At 34.7% G+C, this 26,281-nt stretch overlaps 2 protein-coding genes across 2 annotated transcripts; one reads left to right on the top strand and one right to left on the bottom strand.

Annotated features, from left to right (window-relative positions):
* Positions 1-1,501: 1,501 nt before the first annotated feature.
* LOC145067499 (dolichyl-diphosphooligosaccharide--protein glycosyltransferase subunit 2-like) lies at positions 1,502-5,825 on the bottom strand. The gene is made up of 19 exons (XM_079014631.1): positions 5,672-5,825; positions 5,428-5,573; positions 4,852-5,041; positions 4,682-4,771; positions 4,478-4,540; positions 4,293-4,362; positions 4,089-4,153; positions 3,958-4,012; positions 3,762-3,886; positions 3,565-3,680; positions 3,318-3,489; positions 3,136-3,225; positions 2,906-3,048; positions 2,721-2,832; positions 2,562-2,645; positions 2,405-2,485; positions 2,107-2,331; positions 1,896-2,018; positions 1,502-1,808 (listed from the first exon to the last, which is right to left on the bottom strand). The coding sequence occupies exons 1-19, from the start codon at positions 5,720-5,722 to the stop codon at positions 1,692-1,694; spliced, it is 2,118 nt and encodes a 705-aa protein (XP_078870757.1). The 5' UTR covers positions 5,723-5,825; the 3' UTR covers positions 1,502-1,691.
* Positions 5,826-10,083: 4,258 nt separating this feature from the next.
* On the top strand, positions 10,084-11,979 carry LOC145069371 (ABC transporter I family member 19-like). Its single transcript, XM_079016290.1, has 6 exons — positions 10,084-10,273; positions 10,757-10,917; positions 11,003-11,054; positions 11,136-11,272; positions 11,351-11,437; positions 11,502-11,979. Exons 1-6 carry the CDS (start codon positions 10,138-10,140, stop codon positions 11,754-11,756), a joined length of 828 nt encoding a protein of 275 aa, XP_078872416.1. The 5' UTR covers positions 10,084-10,137; the 3' UTR covers positions 11,757-11,979.
* Positions 11,980-26,281: the final 14,302 nt, after the last annotated feature.

The raw sequence follows: 26,281 nt of genomic DNA, 5'->3' as shown, positions 1-26,281 counted from the left end.
TTTTTTTTTTCACCAAAGTCTATAGAGTTTCAGATTTACAGATTTCAGTCTTTTTAAGCTTTTGGTTGTGTCTGTAGTAAGAACTCAAAGTTCCAAAAAAAAAAAACAAATAAAATACTGGAATGGGAATGACCGGCTGACGCAATAGTTGCATGGACGATTTAAAATTTCCACTTTAATTTATTATTAATAGTACTTGAGTTTTATGTAATATTTAGATATTTGTAAAATGGTATTGTAGATATAACAAATAAACAATTGAAAACAAAAATATGTGTGCGGTATGTTAATTCATTAAACCTTAAATATATGATTGATATGCATAAGTGAAACCTTCAACTAGAAAGCTGAGAGAGAATTTCTATTTCAATCGGATTGTAATCTGCCATAAATAATAGTACTACGCAACTCGTGAATCATGTCTCTCCAAAGTCGTCCAAAAATTGGACAAGCAAAATGAACCTCTAAAGACAACGTCTTAGATTTACCCTACCCTATATTTATTTCGTATTCGTAATTGGAATCATTTGTGTATCCTCTTTAATAAATAAAAATTCATTTTGCCCAATTTCTAATAAGCTGTGACACTTACGATTTTGTGGTATTTTTTAAAATTAATAGTATCCACATGTCAATTTCATATTTCTAGGTTTTCTTAATTTTTAAAATTAAAAAACCACATAATACATAAGAAAAGTATTAAATGTAATAAATATGATCATAAATTGCATTAAATATGTTTTTTCTTTCTTATTTTAAAATTTAATTTTAAAAAATACTTAAATTTTACATTTTGATATTTACCTTTTTATTTAACCCATGTAATACATGGGTCTCACACCCAATGTTTTAAAAACCGTTTTTTTAGTTAAACCGGTATGGTGACCGGTTTCCGGTTTAACCGCCGGGTGAACCGGTTTCTATATTTTTTATGTTTTTTTCTATTTTCCTATACTACATACATATAAAAATTATAAATTTGATGTTTAAAAGTTCAAACATTAAAAATACACATAAAAATAAGTTGTAGATGAATCCAAATACATTAAAATAACACTTAACCATAAGTTTTAGTGTTTTACATCAATCTATATACGTCAAAAAGAAAATAAAATATAATACTAAAACGAAATATACTTTTTGATGAATACAAACACATCAAAAGAATCAATGACATTTACCATATGTTTTTATTTAGAAAAAACTAAATAGATTTGAAAAAAATCATCAAAGTTTATAATGTAAATGGTTTCTTTTTCATGTGTTTTTATTCGGTTTAACCTGTTCAACCGGTTTATTTTGACCGGTTCAACCAGTTTTTTCTAAAAACCGGCCGGTTCAATCCGGTTCAGAAATCAATGTAAAACCGGTGATAGTTAAACCGCTCCCTCTCCCAAGTTCCCGGTCGAACCGGCCGGTTCAAACCGGTTTCTAAAACATTGCTCACACCTAGTTTGTATAAAACTATTTTGCAATGTTTTTAAAAACCAAACTTGTGTCATGTTTACAAATCCTAAAACTGTAACATTAGACCTGAGACTCTGGAAAAAAGATCCGCATATGGTTAGATAACAATACAAGATGAAACTAAAAAGTCAAAACTGAATTCTGATAACTCTAATTATAATCATGGTCCAAAATCTGCTGCCATGTTCTATGTAATGGTATCTCTATTTTGTCTTTTATTTTATTCAAGCCGATTTTATTTTGGCTGATGTGGAAGCAAGGTGAGAAAGAGTACTATGTCCCACAAACATCAAGAAGATCCCTAGCACTCCCAAAGCTTTCAACGTGGTGAAAAGATCCAACTGTCACCAATAAAAAAAACACATGTCTATTACAGTTTTACCATAGAAATAAATTATTCAAAACTATAATAGATTGTGTATTTGTACCTTCCACCAGAAAAACACATAGAGCAAGAGGACAGCTGCAATGCCACCGTGGAAGAGGATTGCAAATGTGGCAGGTACAGCTGATGTAGGGAAGTTCTTCAAGTTCACACCCAGACGTAACAACTATAATAATAATAATAATTTAGAACCATAAACGATTAGCTAAATAAATAAAAATAGAAAATAGAAAGACTTGGGATTTGGGACTTACCCCAATCAAGAATGCGAGGAATGGGACGAAAACCAGAGCCAAGAAAGTGAAAGAAAGCTGTTGGGGAGGACGTTTTTCTGGGACCCGGAAGATGTGGTTTATCTCTGCTTTGGGACCATATCTTAAATAAGGATTGGCGGGTTGAGGTGGTGGCTGTGTTGACTTTTCGGGTGCCTTGGGTAGATCTAATTCGATATACCCAAGACCTTGTGAGAAAGAATTCTCCTGAAAATTTAAATAAAAATAACTGCATAATTCACATTCATTGAAAGTGATTATTGTAAAATGCAATGTTTACCATGACAGCATCACCCACGCTCAGCTCAATGTTGTATTGACCAGAGAGATAGTAAAATTTGTCAACAAGACCAAGGAAATCCTGAAATTCAGAATGTGGAAAAGTGTAAAAAATTAAGTCAAAATTATGAAAAAGAAAATAAAAAATTTTACTTTACCAGCGTCATCTCAAACCGTTTCCCGGAGTTGCCAACTACGAAGATATGCTCGACCCCAGTTTCATGTCTCAATTTTAATAACGCCTGAAAGTGAGTTAAATAAATTAACTGGAAAAATAAATAAACAGATAAAAACATTTTGGAAGGTGGTTTGGAAACCTGATGAGGCTTGAATGATTTCCCAAGTGGGGTTTTCAACAGAAAGGATAAATGAAGCTTTTGAAGGTGGTTTGCTGATACTGCCACGTCATTCTTTCCAGGTAGATCAAGCCTAACAATACAAAAAAGTCAAGTTAAATGAATGCAACAATAAAAGTCTGAAAAAAAAAGATGATGTGGCGTACTTTATTTCAGACTCGAGAACATTGCCCTCAAGCAATGCAATTTTAGCATTATCGACTGTAACAACTCCTGTGACATGGATTGGCACTTTTGTTCGGCCTCCAGTTGCATATATTTTCTTATGTTCTGGATCAGAAAGGACAATCTGGGAAAGAGAAACAAAAGTATTAAATTAAATTGGTGCAAATAAAAAAAAAAAGGTTCAAAGAGAAAATCTTATAAAATTTGGTACCTCAAAAGCAAAAATGTACTCCCCGACATCAACACCTTCTGGCAAGGCATCCATGGTGTGGACTCCTTCTTTTGGATCATAATTTAGTTCCTGAAACAAGGTCAAGAATGTCAAACCTAGAAACTTAGGATAGCACAAATGATTTTAAATAAGGGCATGATAAATGTTGATTTGTGGAACACCTGTTTAAGGACAGAAGCGTCTTTTGAACCGGAGCTGAAAACTTGCATGAGTTTTACGGATAAAGGAGGACCAGCAGATCCCAATACAGTGTTCACTTTGACCTTCAGTTTATCTTTACTGGTCAATGAGAGCACTGTAGCTGGAAGTGACAAAACTAAAGGAACTGATACCCTGCAAAAATATATGACTTGAGACTAATTTCAAGAAAAACAAGTTATATATATACATATACATTTATATACATACCTATTGTTTTCTAAGCAAGAAAGTGCGTCAATTTGGTAATACAAGTCCTTGTTATTGCCAGGGATTCCAATGCCAAGGAGAAATCTTGCCAAACCCAAAACCTTTTCCTCGGGTATCTGCAATAGTTGAAGAACATTAGCAGAAAATAAGGATAACAGAAGTCGTGTGTTGTAAAAGAAAATGAAAGTGTGCCCAACGTTTAAACTTCCGGAAGCGGATGCAAAGGTAGTCAGCCCTCGAACAACTGCTGAGGTGGCAGAAAGTGGACCTTGATGTCCACTTGCATCAATGAGTTTGTCATCAAAGTAATAAGCTCCATCGTCTACAAAATGATATTGAGATCATATATCATCAATAATTTCTTAAAAGGGAGTAAACAGTTTATGTACTAACCATATTTCTTAATGCTGTCAAAGAGTTTCACAATATCCTTTTTCAGTGTACCAATCTGCAAATACGTGTGCAATAATTAATTAAGATCATGACCCCTTTCATGCTGTTAAACAGAATGTAAATTAAGTTACCAGATTTTCATCAACTGGAGAAGCTGATAATGAAATAACTCCAGAAAGGGTTTCAAGTGCTAGTCCTGAATCAAGTTAATACATGTAGCGACTAGTGAGTATTGAGTAATTGAAGAAATAAAATGACCCTTGAAGACTGGTCAAACATACTTTGACCAACCTTTAGAAACACCACAAAACATTTGATTTAATAACAAAGGTTACCTGCAGCATAAGTACTGGATTCAGGATTGTTAGAACTATAGCGCCACCTTCCATCACTTTGACTGAGAGCCTGGGAATAATGAATAAGTCAACTAGACATTCACATAGGACTAGATTATGCTTTAAAGGAAGAAAATATTGTTACTTACTACACAATATAAGTAAAATTAAAGAGTAAAACCAACCTTTATGGAGCGAAAAATCCCATCAGCATTCCCAAGAAATACATCAACTTCAGGATTCTGATCCTGCATGAAGATTAAAGAGTAATTATGCCACGAAAGAATGTAAATCCATGGATAATGTTAATACACAATAAGGAACCTGAAAATTTTCCTTAAAATTGGTAGCTTTAGTATAACTTTTTTTTCCAAATGAGACCAAGTTACCTTAATAAGTACCAAACCTCCTATTGAATGATAATAATCTAGAAGGGTTGTTGCATCTTTGGCGGCATCTTTAAGCCTTGAGACAATGCCCTAAGAGCATTCAAACTTGTAAGAGATATGACTAAAGAGTTTCAAATTATGAGCAAAACATGGTGTAAGATTAATCATACCGTTAAATCTCCCGTACTGATCTTGCATTTTAATAGCCCATTAACTCCTAATGCATGGTGCAAATCCTTAGAGTTTGAAGATGGTGAAGACAGAGTATCCACCACAGAATTACATGTGTGGTCCTTTATTTCAGGTTTCTTTAAACCAAGGACCTCAAATGTGATTAATGCTTCATAGGCTTCTTCTAAGCTGAAATGGAACACTCGATCAGATATCTAATTGTGAAAAACATATTCCACTTTCAAGCTTGAGAAATGTGCAAAAGATCAGCCTCTACATTTCACAGCCTGAGGCCAACATCGACCAGTTAAGCGTTCCTAAGCTTTGTCTGGTAAAAGAGCTAAGAGAAATCGATAATTTTACCGCATCACGCAAAGAGTTTCAAATTTTTAATAAGCTTTGTCATTTCATCGCAACTAAAGTTTTAAATCCGTAAATAAAAACACAAAATGAAATCGTATGAACGGCATCACGCAAAGAAATCGATAATTTTACTAGATAATCATATACTTATTCGCTACATTCAACTATATAACAAAAGTCGATGTGGAAGTTTAAGGAGGGTTTAGGCCAACCTCGAAAACGATCCAGCGGCAGGGGAGAACAGCTCTAATGCTGCGGACCGGTGAGATTCAGAGATCGGATGAAATATCGCTACAGCTTCATAGATCGACGTTACTGCTAGTAGTACAACTATAAACCCCAATTTTTTCGCCATTGCCTGTACAAAGAAAACAATAAATTAAGAACGCACTAGAGAAATCTAAAACCTACAGATGAGATCAAAGCTACTAAATTCAGATTGAATCGGGATCCTACGAATTTGATCGGCCGTCGAAGAGATACAGGTTCTTGAGAGCGTTCGAGCATGCGACACCAGTCGAGTGTGCGAGTTCTGAGTCTTCGTCCGGACTATTTTTCAACGCCCCAATGCAGCTTAGGTATCGGGAAATACTTTTTCTTTTTTTCCCTTTAGTATTTCTTTGTAGCATACCGGTCCCTGTTATTTCGTCAGACTTTTGAAACCAACCGGCCTGTGTAAAACTATTTTTTCCAAAATAATTGTACATCGACAAAATTGTAAAAACGGTCGGTATCGAGGGATTTACTCTTTCTATTTTATTTTCTTAATTTCTTTTTATTGCAAAAAAAAAAAAAAAAAAAAAAAAAAAGGAAAACAGAAACAAAACCCCTCTCTCTCTCTCCAATACCCATTTTGATTTTAACAAGGAGAAAACATCATTACCACCACCACCGGATGTTGACACCGTCAACCACTTGTCATTCTCGCCGGAAAACATGGTTGGTTACCATGTCATTCTCGCCAGAAAAATCGTCGGTCATCTCTTCATCCACAAAGAAACATATCGGGGTTACATCGTCGTCCTTGTTCATCGTAGCAACAACAGCTAACGTCTTCAAAGTTTCGGCTCCCCCCGCCAAAAGCCACAATCGTCACCATCGTCCTTCATCTTCTCTGACTAGATTAGGGTTTCGTTGTCGCCTAGCTTAGTGAAAACCCTCGTCGGATCTATTTCTCCCACCTTCTATATGAAAACCCTCGTCGTCGATCTAAAAACCCTACCCAGATCTATGACCTCGAGTTGCAACGTCACAATAATGCTTTAGATCTACATCGAAATGACACCACCGTCTGGAAATGTTAAACTACGACCTACATTGACATCAGAGTTGTTGGAGATCCAAGGATTTCCGACGGCGAGAGGTGACGCTAGGTGTAACATCACAAATTTCAAGACCAAAAATTTCATTTTTAATTTAAAGATTTATAAAACAGATTACTGAAAATGTCATCAATGTTATCTCATATCATGAAAACCATAAGTCAACCATCTCAAAAACATATCATAGGAAAATAACGTCAGAGTACAAATCTCAAGAATCTCATGTGTTGAAAATCATGTGTGCGATATGTTGCTATCGTGTCGGCTCCTTTCCCTTCGAAGAATAAGGACCTGAAACAAAAACTGAAAATTGTAAGCACAAAGCTTAATGAGTCCCCCATCATACCACATGCCATATAATAACATACAGGCTAACATGTTTGGGTACTGGACTACCCCTTCGGTCTCTTTCAACCGGTAACTTATCTAACGTATCAGGGTGTTGGCCTACCCCTTCAGTCCTTTCGAATGGTACCTCGCCTAGCATACTAGGGTGTTGCCCTACCCCTACGGTCCTTTCGACCGGTATCGGGGTCTATTTCATCCCCTACTTCTACCATATAACATCCTATTACAAAAACACATAAGTCATATACTGCTTAGCTTATCAGGGTGCTAGCATACCCCTTCGATCATTTCGACCGGTATTGGGGCCTAACCTACCCCTACTACCACTATCACATAATATCATAGCATACTAGCACATAAAGCATAACAGACTAGGGATGAGCAACGGGTCGAACCCGGACCGGACCGGCCCGACTTGAAGACCGAAAACATGAAGACCGAAAATCATGAATTACCTTACCTGAAAACCGGACCGTTTTTGGGTGTATCGGGTCCGGGTTTGGTCTGGTCCGGTTCCGAGTACTAAACCGGATTTCGGGTTTTAGACCAAATTATACTTTCACAGTGTTGTTTACGGTTTCGATCTGGTCTTGTTCCGGGTAACAAACTAAGTTTTGTATCTTTGTTGTTTACGGTTTCGGGTTTTGTTTGTAATATTATTCTCTAGTCTCTATCAAACTATTTCAAGTTACAATCTTACTACGTAATATCCATCATTCATATTTTTGTTGTTTGCACAATCGGAATAAAAAAAAAATACATAAGTGAAGATGAATGTAAAGGCAATAAGTAGCAAACCAAATTTACCAAAATATTAAATAATAATAAACAAACTATCATTGTACCAAACTAATAATAACCATGTACTAAACCAAATTACCATTATACGAAAACAAACAATTTATGAAAAAAAACAATTAAACTTCAATTGGCTTCTTTCACTATCTTCTTTTTCCTCTATCGTCGCTTTAATCTCTATATAATTAACACCAAAGCATAGGGGGCATCCAATTTTTTTAACAAACAACAAATAAATAAAAGATGATTTAAATTTACTATCCAAACGCTATGTCATCATCCTTTAATATGTCTTAATCATCATCTATAATGTGTTTGCGTGATTTTCTTACCAATCTTGGGTACATGCTAAAGCTTCAACAATTGGCGTATTGAAAAGTGTTCTATACTCATCTAGAATTCGACCACAAGTACTAAAAGCGGATTCCAACGCCACGGTCGTCACTTGTATGGATAAAATATCTAATAACAAACCATCATAAAATTGTAAATATAATAATTTATAAATTAACTAAAAGAAAACAAAGTTAAATAGTATAATTACCTTTTTCCATACGAGCGATGATCGGAAAATGCAATGCATTTTTTTCCACCAATCTAGGATGTCGATTTTTTTTTTATCAAAAGTACTAGCGCCGCTCGATATACATACCAACACATAACACATGCAAGAGTCATGTAGAATATCTAGCGTCCTAACATAATAAACCAAGGGCCGACATTGGTGTCTTTGACCCGCTAAACACAGTGAGGAAACTCGCCTCAAGCTACCGAGTCACTCAAATAAATCTCTATCTACTGGTCCGACAATCCCCATTCTATCAATACAAATAACATCCAATTAATAACTACATCCCAGTTCATAACCATTAGTCTAATCACTTGGGCCCATCATCAGGGCAAAAGACCATTTTACCCTATATCTAACTTGGCCCAAGACTAAGGCCCAATTCAACGACTATGAAGGCCCAAATTCTATTTGATAACCTAAATCCCAAATATGGCCCAATCTTTCAAATCAGGCCCAAATCCATCATGGGCCTAAAATCTAAAGAGTCCAAGACACTAGCCATAAGCCCAAATCAGAAGTCTAATGGCCCAACAAGGCCCAACCACCCAAATGAAGAAAACCTAACCTATGGCCCAAACCGAGAATGCAAGCCCAAAAAGCCCATCTGCTGAGTACGCGTGGCGTACTTAGCGTACACCCTCTGGGGCTAGTACGCATAACGTACTGACTTCGTATGCGCAACGTACTCCCCAGTTGGCCACCCCACTCTATAAAGCACTTGATCCATTGAGACTTCAAGCTAAACTCTCAGATATTATTCTATAAGACCACTTATAAAGTTGACAAGTTTACACACATGCATGGCTTAATGGGGCTAAAGAGCTCAAAAAAATCTTAATAAAGTTCTTAACACATACATGGTTCAAGATACACCATAAAGCTTTCTTTTTTATGAACAAGGGGGCCAAAAAAAGCCTAAATCTAACACCAATACTTCTGGAGTGAGTCAAGAATCTCATCAATCACTCCAAGGACTCAAAATGCATAACATAACAACATAACTAGATCTAGCATCATGGATCATCAAGATGTGAGCTTTTTACCTCAAAAATCTTGCAAATGATGAGTTAACCCTGGATCTTCAAGCTCAAGACACCTCAAGCGTGTTTTAAGTGAAATTCAAGGAGGATCAAATATTAAGCATCATTAATAAGGCAATGCTTCTTATTTCTTAATATTAAGTAAATTACATGGTGAGTTACGAGTCCTAATTTCTTAAAAGTGTTCTCATGGATAATTATGCATTGATACCTTTTGGGAAAATGACTTACTTTAATGATATTTTTGAACATTTTGGAAACCTCATTGATATTTTTTGTACTAAATAAAATGTATATTTCGTTGGTATTCTGTGTACAAATTGTATACTTTAATGATATTTTTGTATTAAAAAAATAATAGTATTTTTTGAACATTTTAGAAAATTCAGTTATTTATTCGTTTACATGAGTAACCGGTTACCACAAGGTTTTAGTTAAACAGATGTATACTTATATTTTAATGGTATTTTGTGTATTATAAAAAGACAATACTCATTTTTATATATTCTTAAAATTTGTTACCTTTTTAATTCGTTGTCCCTAAAATAAATTTAGTATGATAAAGACGTTACACTTATTTTGAAAAACAATGGTAATTACGCTGTAAAAGAATATACACATGCCATTTCATTAATTAAAATTGACATCCAACCATCGAACCTAGTTGCCATTGGTGCTAGTAATCGACAGCAAAAACGATATACGTGACCAAATCAGGAACAAACAAGTGTACACATAAGCTGCGTACACATCATCAAAAAACGAGTTCAATAGCGACGCAAAACTACCGTGAAGGTACAAATACTCACAGCTCCCCGATACCAGAAGACGATTAAGCCGAAAATGGAGGTCGAATCCAGCAGTATCAAAGTAAACGGCATGCAATTCGGATACAGCGGCGATAATCCTATCTTTGTAGATTTTAACCTAAAGATTTCCCCTCGATCTCGCTGTCTTCTTGTCGGTGCCAACGGATCTGGTATTTTGGAAACCCTAATTTCTTTGTTTCTGTTTATGTGCACATTTGCAATTCGTGTTCGGACTTGATAAGTTTTAGATGTGAAATTGGAGCTTATAGGTCATCTCTTAACCAGAAATTCTAAAACTTCATATCAATATCGAATGATTTAATCGTGAGGTATCGTGATTGCGAAAATGCAGATTTGAAGTGATTCCTATATCGTTTTATATCTTTTTTCTATAAATGCACGGGGTAGATAGTAAGTATGTGATTGAGTATAGCCCTTCAATTATAAACATTAGGAAAGACAGATATTGGGTACAATGGTGGTTGAAGGAGAAGGATATGGCGCCAAAATTGTATGGTTTATTTGATTGAAGTTTAGCATTAGGATTTCAGTTGGCTACCTCAGCTGTCAAATGCACCATAGTCAGGCTACCTATGCTAGTGTTTCAAGAAAAAAAAGCCCTAAGAAAGCATTCTCACTCTATATCTTTGCAGGGAAAACCACTTTGCTGAAGATTTTGGCAGGAAAACATATGGTTGGTGGGAGAAATGTTGTGCGGGTGCTAGATTTTTCATCTTTTCACGACACACAGTTGGTTTGTAGTGGTGATTTGTCTTACTTGGGTGGATCTTGGACTAAAACAATTGGTTCAGCTGTAAGACTTGAACCTCTTTGTTAATTCGTCTACTTGACATTCTATTATATTGAATAAAGCTTTGAACTTTTTGAGATAAATCCAGGGAGATGTGCCACTACAGGGAGACTTTTCTGCCGAACACATGATATTTGGAGGTGGGTTAGAATTTGGATCCATAAAGATGATTTACTGCATCTTATTTTGCATTATATAACAATCAATCTACTCATTATCAGTTGAAGGAATTGACCCAATTAGAAGAGAAAAATTGATTGACCTTTTGGACATCGATCTACAATGGCGGATGCATAAAGTTTCCGATGGACAACGACGTCGAGTTCAAATCTGCCTGGGCCTCCTTCATCCTTTCCAGGTCAGTCTCAGTCTCAGTCACAGTCATAGTCTCGTTTACAGTATCTTGGAATTGAGTTTGAATGCGTTTCTTGTTCAGGTTCTTTTGCTAGATGAAGTAACGGTTGACCTTGATGTTGTTGCAAGGATGGATCTGCTAGAGTTTTTTAAGGAGGAATGTGAACAGGTATTTATTTATTTTTTAATTTTATTTTGGTACAAGTATAACATACAATTGTAATTTGTAACAGAGAGGATGTACGATTGTATATGCAACACACATATTTGATGGCCTAGAATCATGGGCTACAGATCTGGCATACATACAAGATGGAGATTTAAAAAGGTATGAAAAATTGGCGGATCTTCCAGAAATGAAGAATTCATCAAACCTGTTATCAGTGGTTGAGTCATGGCTGCGTTCTGAGACCAAAAATCCAAAAAAGAAACCTGTTAATTCTTCCCCTTTCAGAAACTCCTCCAGACACATGGCATACTACAGATGATTATTTTTCGGAACAATTTATAAGTTTTCTCACAAAGAAACTAATAAAACCTTTTGTTTGTAGGTATGTTGTCTATTATTATTTGTAAAAAGTTGTTTCTTTTTGTCTTTAGGGACATTAGGATACACAATTATAGGCCATTGATGTTCCATGATGTGTATGTAACCATTACCATATGTTTTTTACAACTTGAAATGCATTTCTGATTTTCTGGTTTGCTTTATATTTGGCAGCGTACCCTTGATTTAATATGTTGTTTCACAAATGCAATGATGATGATGATGGTTAATCAGTTTAAAAATGTTTGTGTCAAGATTGACTAAGAAGGCATTTTTAAGTGCCAGATAATCATGTTAGATTTCGCCCAAAATCTTTCAACAGAATAATCAATAATCCTTTCTTGGATAACAAAGACGAATTGACTTGTGATATTTAGTTAACATTACCTAACAATAATCAGTGGGCAAGCCTCTATCGGGTCATTTGAAAATAAGAAATTAGGAGGGCATTACTGTCTTTGCACATGTGAAAGATCAAGAACGAGCCTTTGTCCTACTTTCGGATGGGACAAAATATTTCAAGTATTATCAGTCTCAGTTTCGGTCCAATGAATGTTAAACACATTATAATTTGTTTTATGTTATGTAATATGTTTTTTAAGTTCTAGAACAAGTCTTTTTTGTGGAATTCTATGGTTGTTTTTTGATATAATAAACCTTTGGCTAAAATCCTATACTACGTTCATGTATTTGGCCATAGATTTGGATTTTACATTCAACCTTGCCATAATAAGCAACAAATGTGTCCTAAATTGCTGTCCAATTTTATGATAAGAGAATAGGATTCATATTCAACATTTCCGTAATAATATAAAGACAAAATTTCATAAATGGTCCTTCTATTTTACAAAGTCACAGTTTCAGTCCTTTAATTTTTATTTCTTCTCAACACAGATGGTCAATGCGGTTTCAATTTCTTGCGTGGTTGGTCATAATCCATACAATAGACATTATTTAACAATCTAATTTCTGATCAGTATTTCTGCAATGGGCAACAAACATATCGTAAATTGTTTTTATTTTAAATTTTGAAGTTAAACTCGTAATTTATGAGGCATTGAATAGTTGGTGGAGAAGTTATTGTTTGTATGCAGAATTGGGTTTGGTTTGACCCAAGTTTGTATCCACTTGACTGCTTTAGATATTGGTATAGTTAAGATTTAAGAATCCTTTATTAGATCTATATATTTGGAGTTGTTCATTCAATGAATATTCAAATTATGGTATGAATTAAATTATAACTTGCAGTTAAATCAATAAATTATTTATATTGGTCGGCCTTAATTTAAGCATTTCAAAAAATTGTGGGATTTGAAAACCAAATCGTAAAAGTTAAGTCTTATATTATTCAACTCAAAACCTCATATTTGAAGTATCACATACCCAAAGATAATCATAATTATTCAATTAGTATTTAGTAATGTATGATGATTCTTTTTCATTTTATCTTTTTTTTTTTCTTTCTAAAAACTAAAAGAACATCTATTGAGGAAAATATAAATTATATTCTTTAAAAGAACATATGAATCTGAATAAGACGGTTTTGTTTGTGTGAACAAGTGAACGTCCCTCATATTCTTATCATCAAAAATATTAAATCAACTGTTAAAAAACAAGAAATATATTTTAACGTAAACATATATGGTAATATATAGAAACATTTAAAAAGTATGAAATAAATAATATATTTTAGGTGATAAATTTAATATTAATAGCCATAATGAAAAAAATGATTATCGACTATTTATTAAATAAAAAAAATAATAATAATGTTTTGTTTTGTTAAGTAAAAATATTATTTAAATAACATTAAATCACTTAGACTCTTTGGCATGAAATTTTTTCCTTAAACCCACCAACAATGCATATATAAAAAGGTTATTGTCATAAGAAGCCTTGAGTTTGATAAAAAATGACAATTTTATCCTAAATTGTAATTTAAGTTTATTAATACCAGAAACTTTTCTGGTTTTTTGCATTTATGTCATTTAATAGGTTTGTAACTTGTTAACAGTTTACCCCCACCTTATGAGAATGTTATGTGGTCTTTTTGCTGACTAAGATAAAATGGTCAAAAAGATCTCGTTATAATTTCCTCCTCCCCCCAACCAAAATTATAAACAATAGTTTTGGTACGTACACTCGAATGACAACATCCAAATCAAAAGCAAGCTTCAACGAAACTTCAAGATTGATGAATAGAGACATAATCATATGTGGATATGGTGATATTTGCCTTATCTCTGTTTCATGCACTCCGAACAACCCATGAAGAAGGTTTAGTGTGTTCCCTAATTACCAGATAAATGTGTAATTGTGATCTTTCTCATTATCGCCCCCTTGTTCATGTAAAATTATAATTCATTTTGTAGGATCATGAAGGTGGTTGTGGTTATTTCAAATAAGTTGATGATGAAGAAGATTTTAGGGCTTCTAAGAAGCAATCAGGCCTTTAACATAGAGAGGCAGTGAACTTGCTCAATTTGATTGTTGGGCTGCTAGTGGTTATATTGTTCTGTTTTGTTCTAGTTATTATAAAGATGTAATTTTGTTGTAATCTTAACAAGTTTGTGGTGTAATTTCATCCATTGGCAAGTTTTACTTTATAATGGATTTGTATTGAATTTCTCATGGTATTGAAGTTTGAATTTCTAGTGGTATTAAAGTTTGAAGTGTAATTTCATTCATTTAATGGTTTTGTGTGAATTGTATTGTAAAAATGGAAAGATGAAATAAATTATATGCAAAATATGTACTAAATGTTAATCCATATTGACAAAAATGGAAAGTACATTGCATAAAACACAACCAACATGATAGAAATGGAAATTGTAACGACTTGAAAATTTGAGTATTTGACTATACTCTATTCGGTATGTAGAACTGATTTTTAATGTAGATACTAAAATTAAATTGTTATGTCATTAAAGGCATCCTACTTTAGTTGAACGTGGTGCGCAAGAGGAACATGCACAACACGTTTCAAAGTTCGATACTATTATAGTTTCCAAAGGAATATGACACATCTGAATGATAGGCGTGACGTGTCAATGTGTTTGGGTAATAGACACATGTAGAAAGGGCAAGACATGTAGCGATTCTTGGAGGAGTGACGAAGTAAAGATATGACCCGTCTTCCAGATACGCGCGACGCGTCAGTGGTATACGTGGCTGGCTATGTCGACACGTATGTAGAAAGGATACATGGCAAGGTTTGGGTGAAACACTTGGATGCGACGCGTCAAGGATGGAGTGTAACACTTAGTTTAGGTATGAGCTTATTCTTCAAATTGTTTGTATTTTCCTTTGGGACTCGGCGAGTTGGAAGCTTTAACTCGGCGTGTCGAGAGGGCTTTGGCAGCGGAAATTAATGAACCAACTCGGCGAGTCGAGGTGCTTCAACTCGAGGAGTTGGTGGCTGGGAAGGAAACCCTAATTTTTAGGGTGTTGCACCCTATTTAAAGGCCTTAAGTCCCTTGGACGGCCTCCTTACCGACCTCCTCTATCCTGAAACCCTAATAGCATGCATCATCTTCTTTTGTGAGTGTGTGAGCTTGTGGAGGGTCTTGAGTGTTGATCTTTTGTGCTCTTTTGAAGAAGCTTTAAAGTTGGAGGTGTAAAGCTTAGAGGGAAGACTTAGATCCAGAATCTCCCCACTTGTTGCAGTCTCTTGGAGGTATCAAGTTTATACCTTGCTTTGTTATCGCTTAGATCTCTTTGTTTTGAGGTTTTATCTTGATTTTGGGCTCATGGGTGGATTGTCCAAGAAGTTGAGTGTTCCACGGGTTGTTATGTTAGATCTGACCATTTTATGGCCCCTTTTGGCTTAAAGTTGCAAGCTTTTCTAAGTTATAGGTCCCATTCATGCAATAAGTCCCTTTTTAGCCCATCTTGAGCCCTAGGGTTTCTTTTTAGCATGCATGGACGTAAAGTTGGAAACTTTACGTGATTTTCTAGCCTTTGGATGCCATATCTATATTTTGGGACTATGTTTTGAGAGTTTAAGGGCTTAATGGGTCAAGCCTCACTCTAATGAGTCTAGGGTTCGGGTTTGACTCATTTTAATGGTTCCTAAGGGTAAAGTTGGAAACTTTACCTTTCTAGAAATCATTTCGGAGGAGATATGAGATATGGAATTCCTAGATTCAAGGGAAACAACTTAATGCATTAAGTTTTTGGATTTTTAGCTAACTTGGCGAACTCATTAGTAAACTCGGCGAGTTGAGGAGAGTTTTTCGGATCCGTGCAGTTAATGGAGAAACACGACGAGTTGAAGGACAACTCGATGTGTTGGATCAACATGGACCATTGACTTTGACCTTTGACTTTAGTCTTTGACTAAGTTTTACTTATAATGGGTTTTGGGGCATTTTGAGTTGTATTTAAGGAATTGTTTTTGTTTAGGGGTTGAGTAGAGCTGATATGTGGAGTTAGGACCTAGTCATCTATCGTTCAGTATTCAAGGTGAGTCTTCTCACTACACTCATGGGTCAAAGGCACCAAGGCCGGACCATTAATGGTTATGAGATGATTTGTATTGGAGTATGTAATTGTTTGCTATTTGGTCTATATGTGGACTTATGTGTAGACCATGGGATGAGCCCATGGCCCGGGGATATAAGACCATGGGGGTAGCCCATAACATTCCAATGAAGACTATGAAGGGAGTCCATGGAAAAGTTATAAGTATGTGTGCATGGTATTATGTGATTTTATGTTTGTGTGTTTTGGGAAACTCACTAAGCGTGTGCTTACATTTTTGTTGAATGTTTTAGGTACTTCTAATTCTAAGGGAAAGGGCCCGACTTGATGGTGCGGCATGCATTCTCCAATATTTTCGCATCTAGTTTATGATACTCTGATCTTTTGAAACTCTGTGGTTATGTAATGGGAATATTTTGGAAACAATTGTGGTAGGTTTTGACAAGTATAAAAGTTAAACTTTCCTGTAAAATTTGGGTTGTTACATGAAGTATGACATGTATCCGCGATAGGCTTATATAAACGTTAAGTGTATGTTGTCATCCGTTTTGGAAAGTTGGAGGAGTGTTTTCTAGAGGCTCGTAACTGAAGGACTAATACTAGTCTACGAGAGTATAACTACCTCACAAGCTAATGTATTATCTCTTCTTGTTATTATATATATATATATATATATATATATATATATAGCATACGTGTAAGGGTTGATTAGAACCCGAATCGAGTATTAGAATTCATAATATGGTGATATTGTGAATGCATTTTATGGAAAAAATTTGTAGTAGGATTATCAGTTTGATTAGTAAGGGATATAAACCCTAATTTATGAAATTTACTAGAAATGTAAGATAGGCTCACGACTTAAAAAGTTACGTTGTTTAGCAGTTGTATTGTGGAGCTTAATTAGTTTGTGACAAATGGTTACCGAGTTCATCTCCTAGCGAATTGAGACAAGTTATGAGGAACTTAGTATTGTGATTGAATATGTTTTGGCAAGGTGGTAAGTTGAGACTTGAGAGGGAGCATAAATTAGAGACCAAAGAAGAAGTTAGTTTTCACTAACTAAACAGGTAGGCACATGTGTTTGTAACAACCCAAAAACCGTGATAAAAATTTTCATTTAAAAATTCATAGTTTTAATCATCAAATAGGTCCAAGTCAATAACAATGTACAATATCCAAAACAACAGAGTAATAGTATCCAAAAAGTGCAGAAATCATGAGGGGAAGATGTTGTGCCATCACGTCGGGCTCTTACCTTTAGTATCCGAAGTATCTGAAATCATAAACATAAACTGTAAGCCCAAAATCTTAGTGAGTTTCCCAAAAATACCACATACCAAACATATATAATGGGCCTAACCCTAAGGTATATTCCAACCCAATAAACAAATATGTGCCCATCCCTGGGGCCCCGCCCTGGGGTTTATTTCAACCCGATCATGCGATAGTGGGCCCCGCTTTGGGGTTTATTTCAACCCGAACATGCCATAATGGGCCCCGCCCTGGGGTTTATTTGAACCCAATCATAAAATAGTGGGCCCTGCCCAGGGGTTTATTTCAACCCAATCATACAAACATATATGTAACAGTTACATAACAACTATCATTCTACATAACAAAATAATGGATCAGCATTGGTGTCTTCGACCCATGGATATAGTGAAGAGACTCACCTCTAACTGAAGATAACTGAATTGAACACTCGAGCTGCTACTGACATGGATCCTCACACTAACATATCCTAATAATAACCCTAATTAATAATCGATATTAACCCATAAATGAAAGTCTAATTCATCCGATGTCTAATTAAGGGCAAAAGACCATTTTGTCCTTCCCATTCATGACTCAACTAGGTAAAGCCCAAAAACCTAAAGAACCAAGGCCCAAAAGGGAGATCTGAGAGTACGCTTGACGTACTCTCTCCTACACCCCACGTACTGCTTGATGGTTACAAGGCATCAACCTTTTACGCCCAGCGTACAAGACATTACGCCCAGCTACTATCCTGACGCCCAAACTCTCACTAAATGGTCTTAATGCGTTAATACTTCATGTCCAACTTCAAATCCAGGATTAATAAAACGACTAAGGCCATAAATTTACAACCTTTATGCCTTTGCATGGCTACAAGGAGCGCAACATCAAAACCCTAACTCATTCAACCATCTAAAACTCCAATACTCTTGTATGGAAGAATACCAAGGTCTAATCTTGCATTTTTATGACTTAACACACCCTAAAACATCTAAAAGGACAACTTAAAGGTCCTGGAGTATTCCATACTTACAAGGGTAAAGATTTGGGACAAAAAGGTGTAATGTTCTAAGATTAAACAATATCTAAAGGAATATGCCTCAAGATTTGAGCTTTATACCTCGAGAAGATGCACAAGGGAGAGTGATTACTGGATCCAAAGATTTGAGTAATAAAACACAACTTCAAAAGTCTTCCTTCACCACCAAGAACATCCAAAATGACCTTCTGAGACTTCAAAACACACACACACAATTAGGGTTTTCAAAATGGAGGCTAGAAACGATGGAGGATAAGAGGTAAGAAGGGTTAAAGTCCATAAGGTCTATAAATAGGGTCCAAACCCTAAAAATTAGGGTATCCCCTGCTTGGATATGCCCACGTACATGCACATACACCCAACGTACGTAAGAGACTCCATGGTTACATGCAAAGTCATACGCCCAACGTACCTGACTCGTACGCCCAACGTAAGGGCCATTTTTTCCAACTTTTAAGAAGTGAAGCTAAAAAGGAAATTACCATGAACACTGGTGTTACAATGTATTTCTGGTTAAATAGCAATGTGAATTGTTTATATGAAAATGTTTGATAGAAAACAAGTCTTTCATGTGAAAATGTTTGATGTATGAACCAATGAGCTCCAAGGTTTTTATGATTTAATCTAAAAAGGGAACATAAAATGATTTCGAAAGATAACATGACATGTTTTAAATGATTTTCAAAAAGGGCATGGACAGTTATTTGATTTATGGAGCTCTCGTGTGATTGGATTGATTAATCTTGATGGGTTTTCGCAGTTTATGATCTATGATATGGATTATTATATTTAATTTAGATTTGATTACTCATGATGAGTTTTCACTAATTGTGTGTTATGATATGAATACATTCATAGTTTTTGCAACAAGGTCCAAACAAGTCCCGTGAGGGGACGTAGCGATAACTGTCAAGACAATACTTCACGTAGATAGTAGTTGTGACTTGACTGATTTGACAATGACTTCGAGATGATATATTCTCTAGTGGTCAAATAAGAGCTGGAATTTACCCTATATAGGTATAGAGTCCCCTTAGGTGTAGAATATTATGGGAGTTTCTGTTTTGAGGTATAAAATCCTCGTATGTATGCGTGCATTTATGTTTTGAGATATAAATGTTTTTAAAAGACTATTTTAAAATATCCTTGTGGGGCATTTTAGAAGATAAACAAACCATTTTTAGTGGAGTCTCAAAAGGGTCTCCATTTGGCCACTAAATTTATAATAATCCTAATTAAGTCTTTAAACATTTAATTGTATCATCATTTCGCCATTAAGACATGTTATACCAGGATTGTAGGTTTCACTATTTATGTGGCATATCACGCTGACAATTTTGACTCACCTTTATCCATATGGCGTTGACATGGCGTCCAAATATATTTTAGAAAATATCATTTTCTTAATTTAAAATTCTTATTTTCCTATCATATCTCTTTCTTCTCTAATCAGATTATATCCCATCTCTCTCTCCATGTGTGTATAGGTCATATATATATATATATATATATATATATATATATATATATATATATATGCTTGAGTTTTTTCTTTTAACGATGTGAATCGCAAAGGAAATAAAGAAGTAGTTTATGATGTTAATGTTGATATTTGAAACCCAAATATGCTTATGATTTGAAGAAAACATGGTGATTATAGGCATTTTCATTCATAAAAACTATCGAATATGATGAATATTACAACCCATAAAGAATCTATAATTAATAAATCATTTCAAGATGCTATTTTACTCTAATTGCGTGCTAGGACTTTCTTTTTTGTGAATATGTTTTTAAAATTGAAGAGGATTGCAACAATGGTTAATCTCTAAATCGTTCATCATTTTCATAGCGTTGGTGCTCGATTGACGGTGAGGGTGAGGAAAAGGAAAAAAAAGTATGCATCCTCAATTAGTATCTAGAGTTCTTGGTATTTTATGATGTTACCGTTTATACCTGGAAAACCAACCATCATAGTTCTTGGGCATTTCAACAAAGAAACATATGGGGTTCTTGGGCGACCAACATAATAGAGGATTTGAGACCTTCGTTCATCATATATTTTTGTAGGATCACTAGGGTTAACAACAAGCAATAAATTAAACGAAAAAACAAGAAAATTTTCATAAAGTCTTAATAGAAAACTAATTTCGATAAAGGTTTTCACTAAGAACTTTTTCTCTCACAAAGAGAGTGATGCACAAAGCAACATATCATGGATTGAAAACAAACTATAAATAGATAAGATCCTAATCACTAAGATTGCAGATCTGGAAAACATAGTGCACAAGTAAGACTTTTGTAGAATTGTAGTAGTGTTAATTATGATGATAAATGTGCAGAATAAGAAAAAATCTAGTGAATCATCATACAAATTCAAGAACACATGGAGTAAATAAATTTTTTAAGATCTCATTAGTTGAATTTGAAAGAGTACAAATGGGTTTTCTAGTTTCTCTCTCTAAAACTAATGCTCTCCAAATGGTTTATTACATAATGAGAGTCACTCACTTCCTAATTATAGGAAAAAATCAACCCATTTACACATAAAAGAGGGTAAGCCACATCCAAACGTGAGTTTTCACCCTAACATTCTCCCCCTCAAAGTTAGGATTGGATGTCCCGACTTCAATATCTAACGAGCTCGCGCGATCAAGACCAAACTCCTCCTCGAAATGATACCGGTCTCCAAATCCGCAAATGAATACCCGAAAAACCCAAGAAGCTTTGAATACTAACTTTTCATTCTCCCCTTTTTTATAATCAAAAAATGATTATAAAACCCATTAAGGGTGAGAAGCGCCCGATGATTAATCTTCATAATACTCCCCCTTTATGTGTGCAAAAAATGAAACGCCGAAAAACTTGCATGGAAAAACAATCACGAAAAAGCCTTGAAAAATTTCCAATTTGTGAATTTTTTTGACTTTTGGGTGAGAGTTGCAAGATTTTCAAAAATCTAGGTATAAACTATCACTTTCTGAATTCTACAGGGACCTGTTGCTCCGAAAACAGCTTAAGATGTGAAACTCTACCCCATTTGCAAAACTGGACATAAAGTGTAAATTCACACCAACTGCAGGGACCTGATATGTAAAATCTTCAATTTCTCAGCTTTGTTAGCCAATTTTCGTAGTTGGGTATTTTCTACCAACATTTTGAAACTACAAGGACTCACTTCGAAACTTTTGTATTCTTCACAATTTTTGCTCAAAATTCGAAACTAGACCAATTTTGCCATATCTTCGAAACATTAGGGACCAATTTTGAAAATTTGTTTTCTTCTTCAATTCGTGTTACCAGTGAACGAATTCACTTTTTCCTTTGTTAACAAACCATCGACTATTCGTTCGAAGCAAGAATCAACCCTTCGCTTTTAACCATCAAGCCTTCGCACATCGACAATTAACCCTTCGAAACAAACAATCATTAAGCCTTCGAAACTTATTAACAACACTCCAAAATTGAAGACCACTAGCAACAAATTATTCAAAAGTCATGCTTCGCATATTGACTTTCAAAAACTTGTCAACGAACTCTCAAAATCAATGCTTCGCATATCGACTTCAAATCATGAGTCGATATCAAAAATTTACAAATCCATCGACTCCAAACTAACGAACATAGACTCCAAGCCTTCGAAATTTCAGAACGAATATAATCGACATCAAAAAGTCAATTAGAGACCTTCGCTTTCATTCATCCAAACACAAATCAAGTCGTCCCAATTTTCAACACATGATTCGAAATCATCCAGTAACCAAAATCGATCATTAATATCAAAACAATCAATTCGAAAATCAAACATTTAACCCTTTTGTTTTAAACTTCATTTAACCTTCGTTTTCAGATTCCCAATCCAGTCGACCATATCGATTAGTCATCAACATATTTCGAAATCAAATACCTGACTTCAACCTTTCATTCTTCTCTTTTCTACCATCGCTTCCCAGTCGATACCAAATCAACAAATCAACATCGATATCAAATGCTTTCGAAATTAAAATCATCCGTCTCCTTACTCCAACTCAAGCCATCAATAACGAACCCATCGATATCTATCAATTTGACATCAAAGCTTTATCAATCAACTTCGATTCCAAGTCAAACTCAGTTGCGACCGACGATATCAAGAACCCAACTCAAGAAATTTTCAAAATTAAACCCCAATCTAAACATCAATTCGGCATTCACAACCTCAAAACATCTATCGATTTCAACATCGAAGTCAACGATTCATCAATTGAACATCGACGTTGACTTGTTTTCAGTTTGACTTTCCAAAGTCAAAAATCCATAAACAAGAAATTGATGACTTTAATGTCCGAATTCAGATCAAAAACTTGATAAACCAATTGTTCTTCACAAAAATTCCATAGTTCTTGACCAATTTCATGAGCATCATAGACTCAATTATCGACTTCTAAATTAAGACTTGAAGAAAGTCGATTTCATCATATATTGAATCATATGAAATAAAATCCCAATTTTAGATAATCAATCAAATACAAACAATTATCTGGAGTGATAAGGAGAAATCGAAATCATAAGAGTACGAGTCAAGAAAATCGAGATGAAAAAGAACATGGGGCGAACAATATTGACGACGCAACCAATACCATTCATTGGAGCCGGTAAGTGAATCTATTGAGTAAATTGACTTATGGGCTCAATTTAATACATGAAAAGTGTCAATTTCAAATATATGGACTTAAGATACCAAATGTAATAAATGGATGCATAACACAATATTTGGGCTTCGAATTTGATTTAATGAACAATGAATTTCGAGATTTAAACAAGTTGGATTTGATTTTGATCTAAACAAAAATAATTGGATCAAACAAATGGGTTGAAACAGATTTGATCTAATGAGGCATATCGATCAAAAATGAAAAACATAAAGTATGAATCGAAATCATGGACGTTTTGGAATCCATTTGAGAATTTGAGATACCTTTTTGATGAATCGAGTTCCATTTTCAATGAACAAATCAAATTTAGAAGATCTTGGATCTTTTGTTGGAATGAGAAAATCTCAAATTTGAACATTGTACCACCCACTATGCGTGACGTACAACTCGTTCTTTGTGTTTTTTGTGTTCTTCAACGATCTAATAACATCTTCATAAGAACCACCAGCACTTTTGGGGTTTGACTTCAAATTAAATGCAACACTTGGAGATTGTTGCTTTGGAACCCAATTTTGTTTCACAACAACACTTAATGATTTTTGTGAGTAAACCCGCTTAGTTTTGCGTTTAATCTTCTTCTTCTTTTTCTTTCTCATCTTTTTGCATCTTAAAGATTTGATTTCATGAACAAACCTACTTTACACAACTTCAACTTTGCGAGTTTGAATCAAATCTTTTGGAGTTTGATACTTGTGAATTTCTTGGATTATTGGCTTTCGATAAGAAATCATTCCTTCAAACAAATCACAACAACACAAAATATCATCAGTTTGAACTCCAATCTAGCAAAAAACTTTTTCATCTTCATGAGAATCAACTTGAATCTTCTTATTATGAACTTCAAGAACATCAAGAACATCACATTGAACTTTATTGTCTTGAACTTCAATAAACTTAAGAGCACGAAGATCATTTGGGTTTTCAATTAGAGAAATGTATTTTTTATCAAACAAATCTATTTCTTCTACTTCCTTTTGATTTCTACTACGGACTAATATGGACAAGACAATTTTATTCAACCATACAATCTTACAAAGTGGTTGAAAAATCAAGCTTCCATTGTCATCATTCAAATTTCCATAAAAAACCATATTACCCCATAAAATCAATTTGCTTAACACCAACCCATAAAATTGATCTTCATTGACTTTGTATTTGACATCTTCAACGATCACAATCAAAGAATCATATAAAAAAAATCCACATTGATCACAAAAACTTGAAAATTTATAGAGAGAGAAAGTGATTTTGAATGGGTTTTCTAGAGAGAGAAAGTAAAAATCACCTGCATTCTAGTGAAAAAAATCGAATTATGAATAGAATCAAGGATGAATTTGATTTATAGAATCTAAACTCTATAAAACACGAAGATCAAAGATCAAAAAATGAAAGTCCCTAATCTGCCCGTGTATCAATCAAATCCGTTTGATGGTGCGGAATCCCAATCAAACGGATGATGTCAGATCAAATAGAAGAGAAGGAGGAGAATAATATGAATCTTGAATGTATTGATAATATGAATTAAGTTCCTTACACAAGATTCACCCACACAAACGTTCCTTTCTCTCTGGCCGTAAACTCCTTTGTGTTCATCAATCTCTACTCCTCACCCTAACACCTATATTTATATATAATAAACATGGGCTTGGTGGACATGGGCCGTAAATGGGTTTACGGTCGTAAGGTGTTTACGGCCGTAAACTCAACCGTAAACATGACCGTAAACTCCAAAAATATTACAGAAAAATATAATTGCCCAGAAAAGCAAAGTATAAACCATATTTTGACCCAACAATCTCCCCCTTGGTTTATAGCTTTCTTTTCTTAAATGACTCAACAAGCTCCCCCTTAAAAGTAGCTGGTTTTTCTTGTTAATCTTCATTGGGAACTTGGCTTCAGCATTAATCTTCAATAAATGACTTCATATTGAGCAGTTGGGCATTTCTTCAGAATTTGGCATTGAACACACGTTGGGTGAGGAGGCTTGATGTACTGATTCTTGAAAGATAGCGCTTTCAGCTTGAGAATCTTCAGAGAGAACATCAGAGAGAACAAATCTTCTGGATCACTTCAGCAGGTACAAATATAGCAGCAGACTGATTGAGGAGACTTCAATGCAATCCGTCACATAATCTTCAAGTCAGCTTGACCTTTCTTCTGGGGTTGAAGGATTGAATGTCGAAAGAATAATCTTCATTTCTTGCTCCTTCGAATGTGAATTCTTCGATGCTCACGGATGAGGTTTTGGCTCAGAATTCTTCAACACAAACTCCATGAGTCTTATCTATACCTGAAATCACTATTCAAGACAAAAACAAAACTAAAAGAAAACTTAGCACACAAATTAAAGTAGAAACAAAAATATTTTTGGATTTTTGATTTTTCTGAACAAGAAATAAAATAGAAATAACACTATTTTTGGATTTTAAATTTTTATTTATTTTTCTTTGATTTTTGAATTTTTTTTTGTTTTTTTATTATTTTTAATTATTTTTTTTAATTCTCCCCTAATATTTAAATTAGAAGAAACTATGACAAATTTAACAAAAATAAAAATGATATCTAACTTTAAGAGTGATTTGGGATCAAAGTTTTTAGACAGCCTTTATCCACTTGTCGGTACCTACCATATTCACATCTTTGTCTGGTCGATCGTCGGTATTGTGGTCCACTTAAACACGAAAAATTTGTGACAGATTTAGGACATACTATTTGTTACAAGACATGATGAACTTAAAAACCTAAAATTTATATCTGATCCTAATTTCTTAGATACTATATCTTAAGGTCCATTCATCTGACGACGACCAGGGATATTGTTGTCCACCTAAATTGAGCAGCGAGATCTACAGACAATCTGTATGTGTTCAATTTTAAGTGTACTAGAACGTGTTTCCCGCTTCCTGATATGCCTCAGTCATCAAGAACTTCCATAGTACTCCTTACACCGGGTGAGCAGACAACCATTCAGAGAGAGAGAGAGAGGATAGA

This window comes from Lactuca serriola, chromosome 8, assembly GCF_051521515.1.
Source record: "Lactuca serriola cultivar US96UC23 chromosome 8, Lser_US96UC23_V15, whole genome shotgun sequence".
Lineage (NCBI taxonomy): Eukaryota > Viridiplantae > Streptophyta > Magnoliopsida > Asterales > Asteraceae > Lactuca > Lactuca serriola.
Note: the sequence above shows the minus strand (reverse complement) of the source record. Positions and strands in the feature narration are given on the sequence as shown.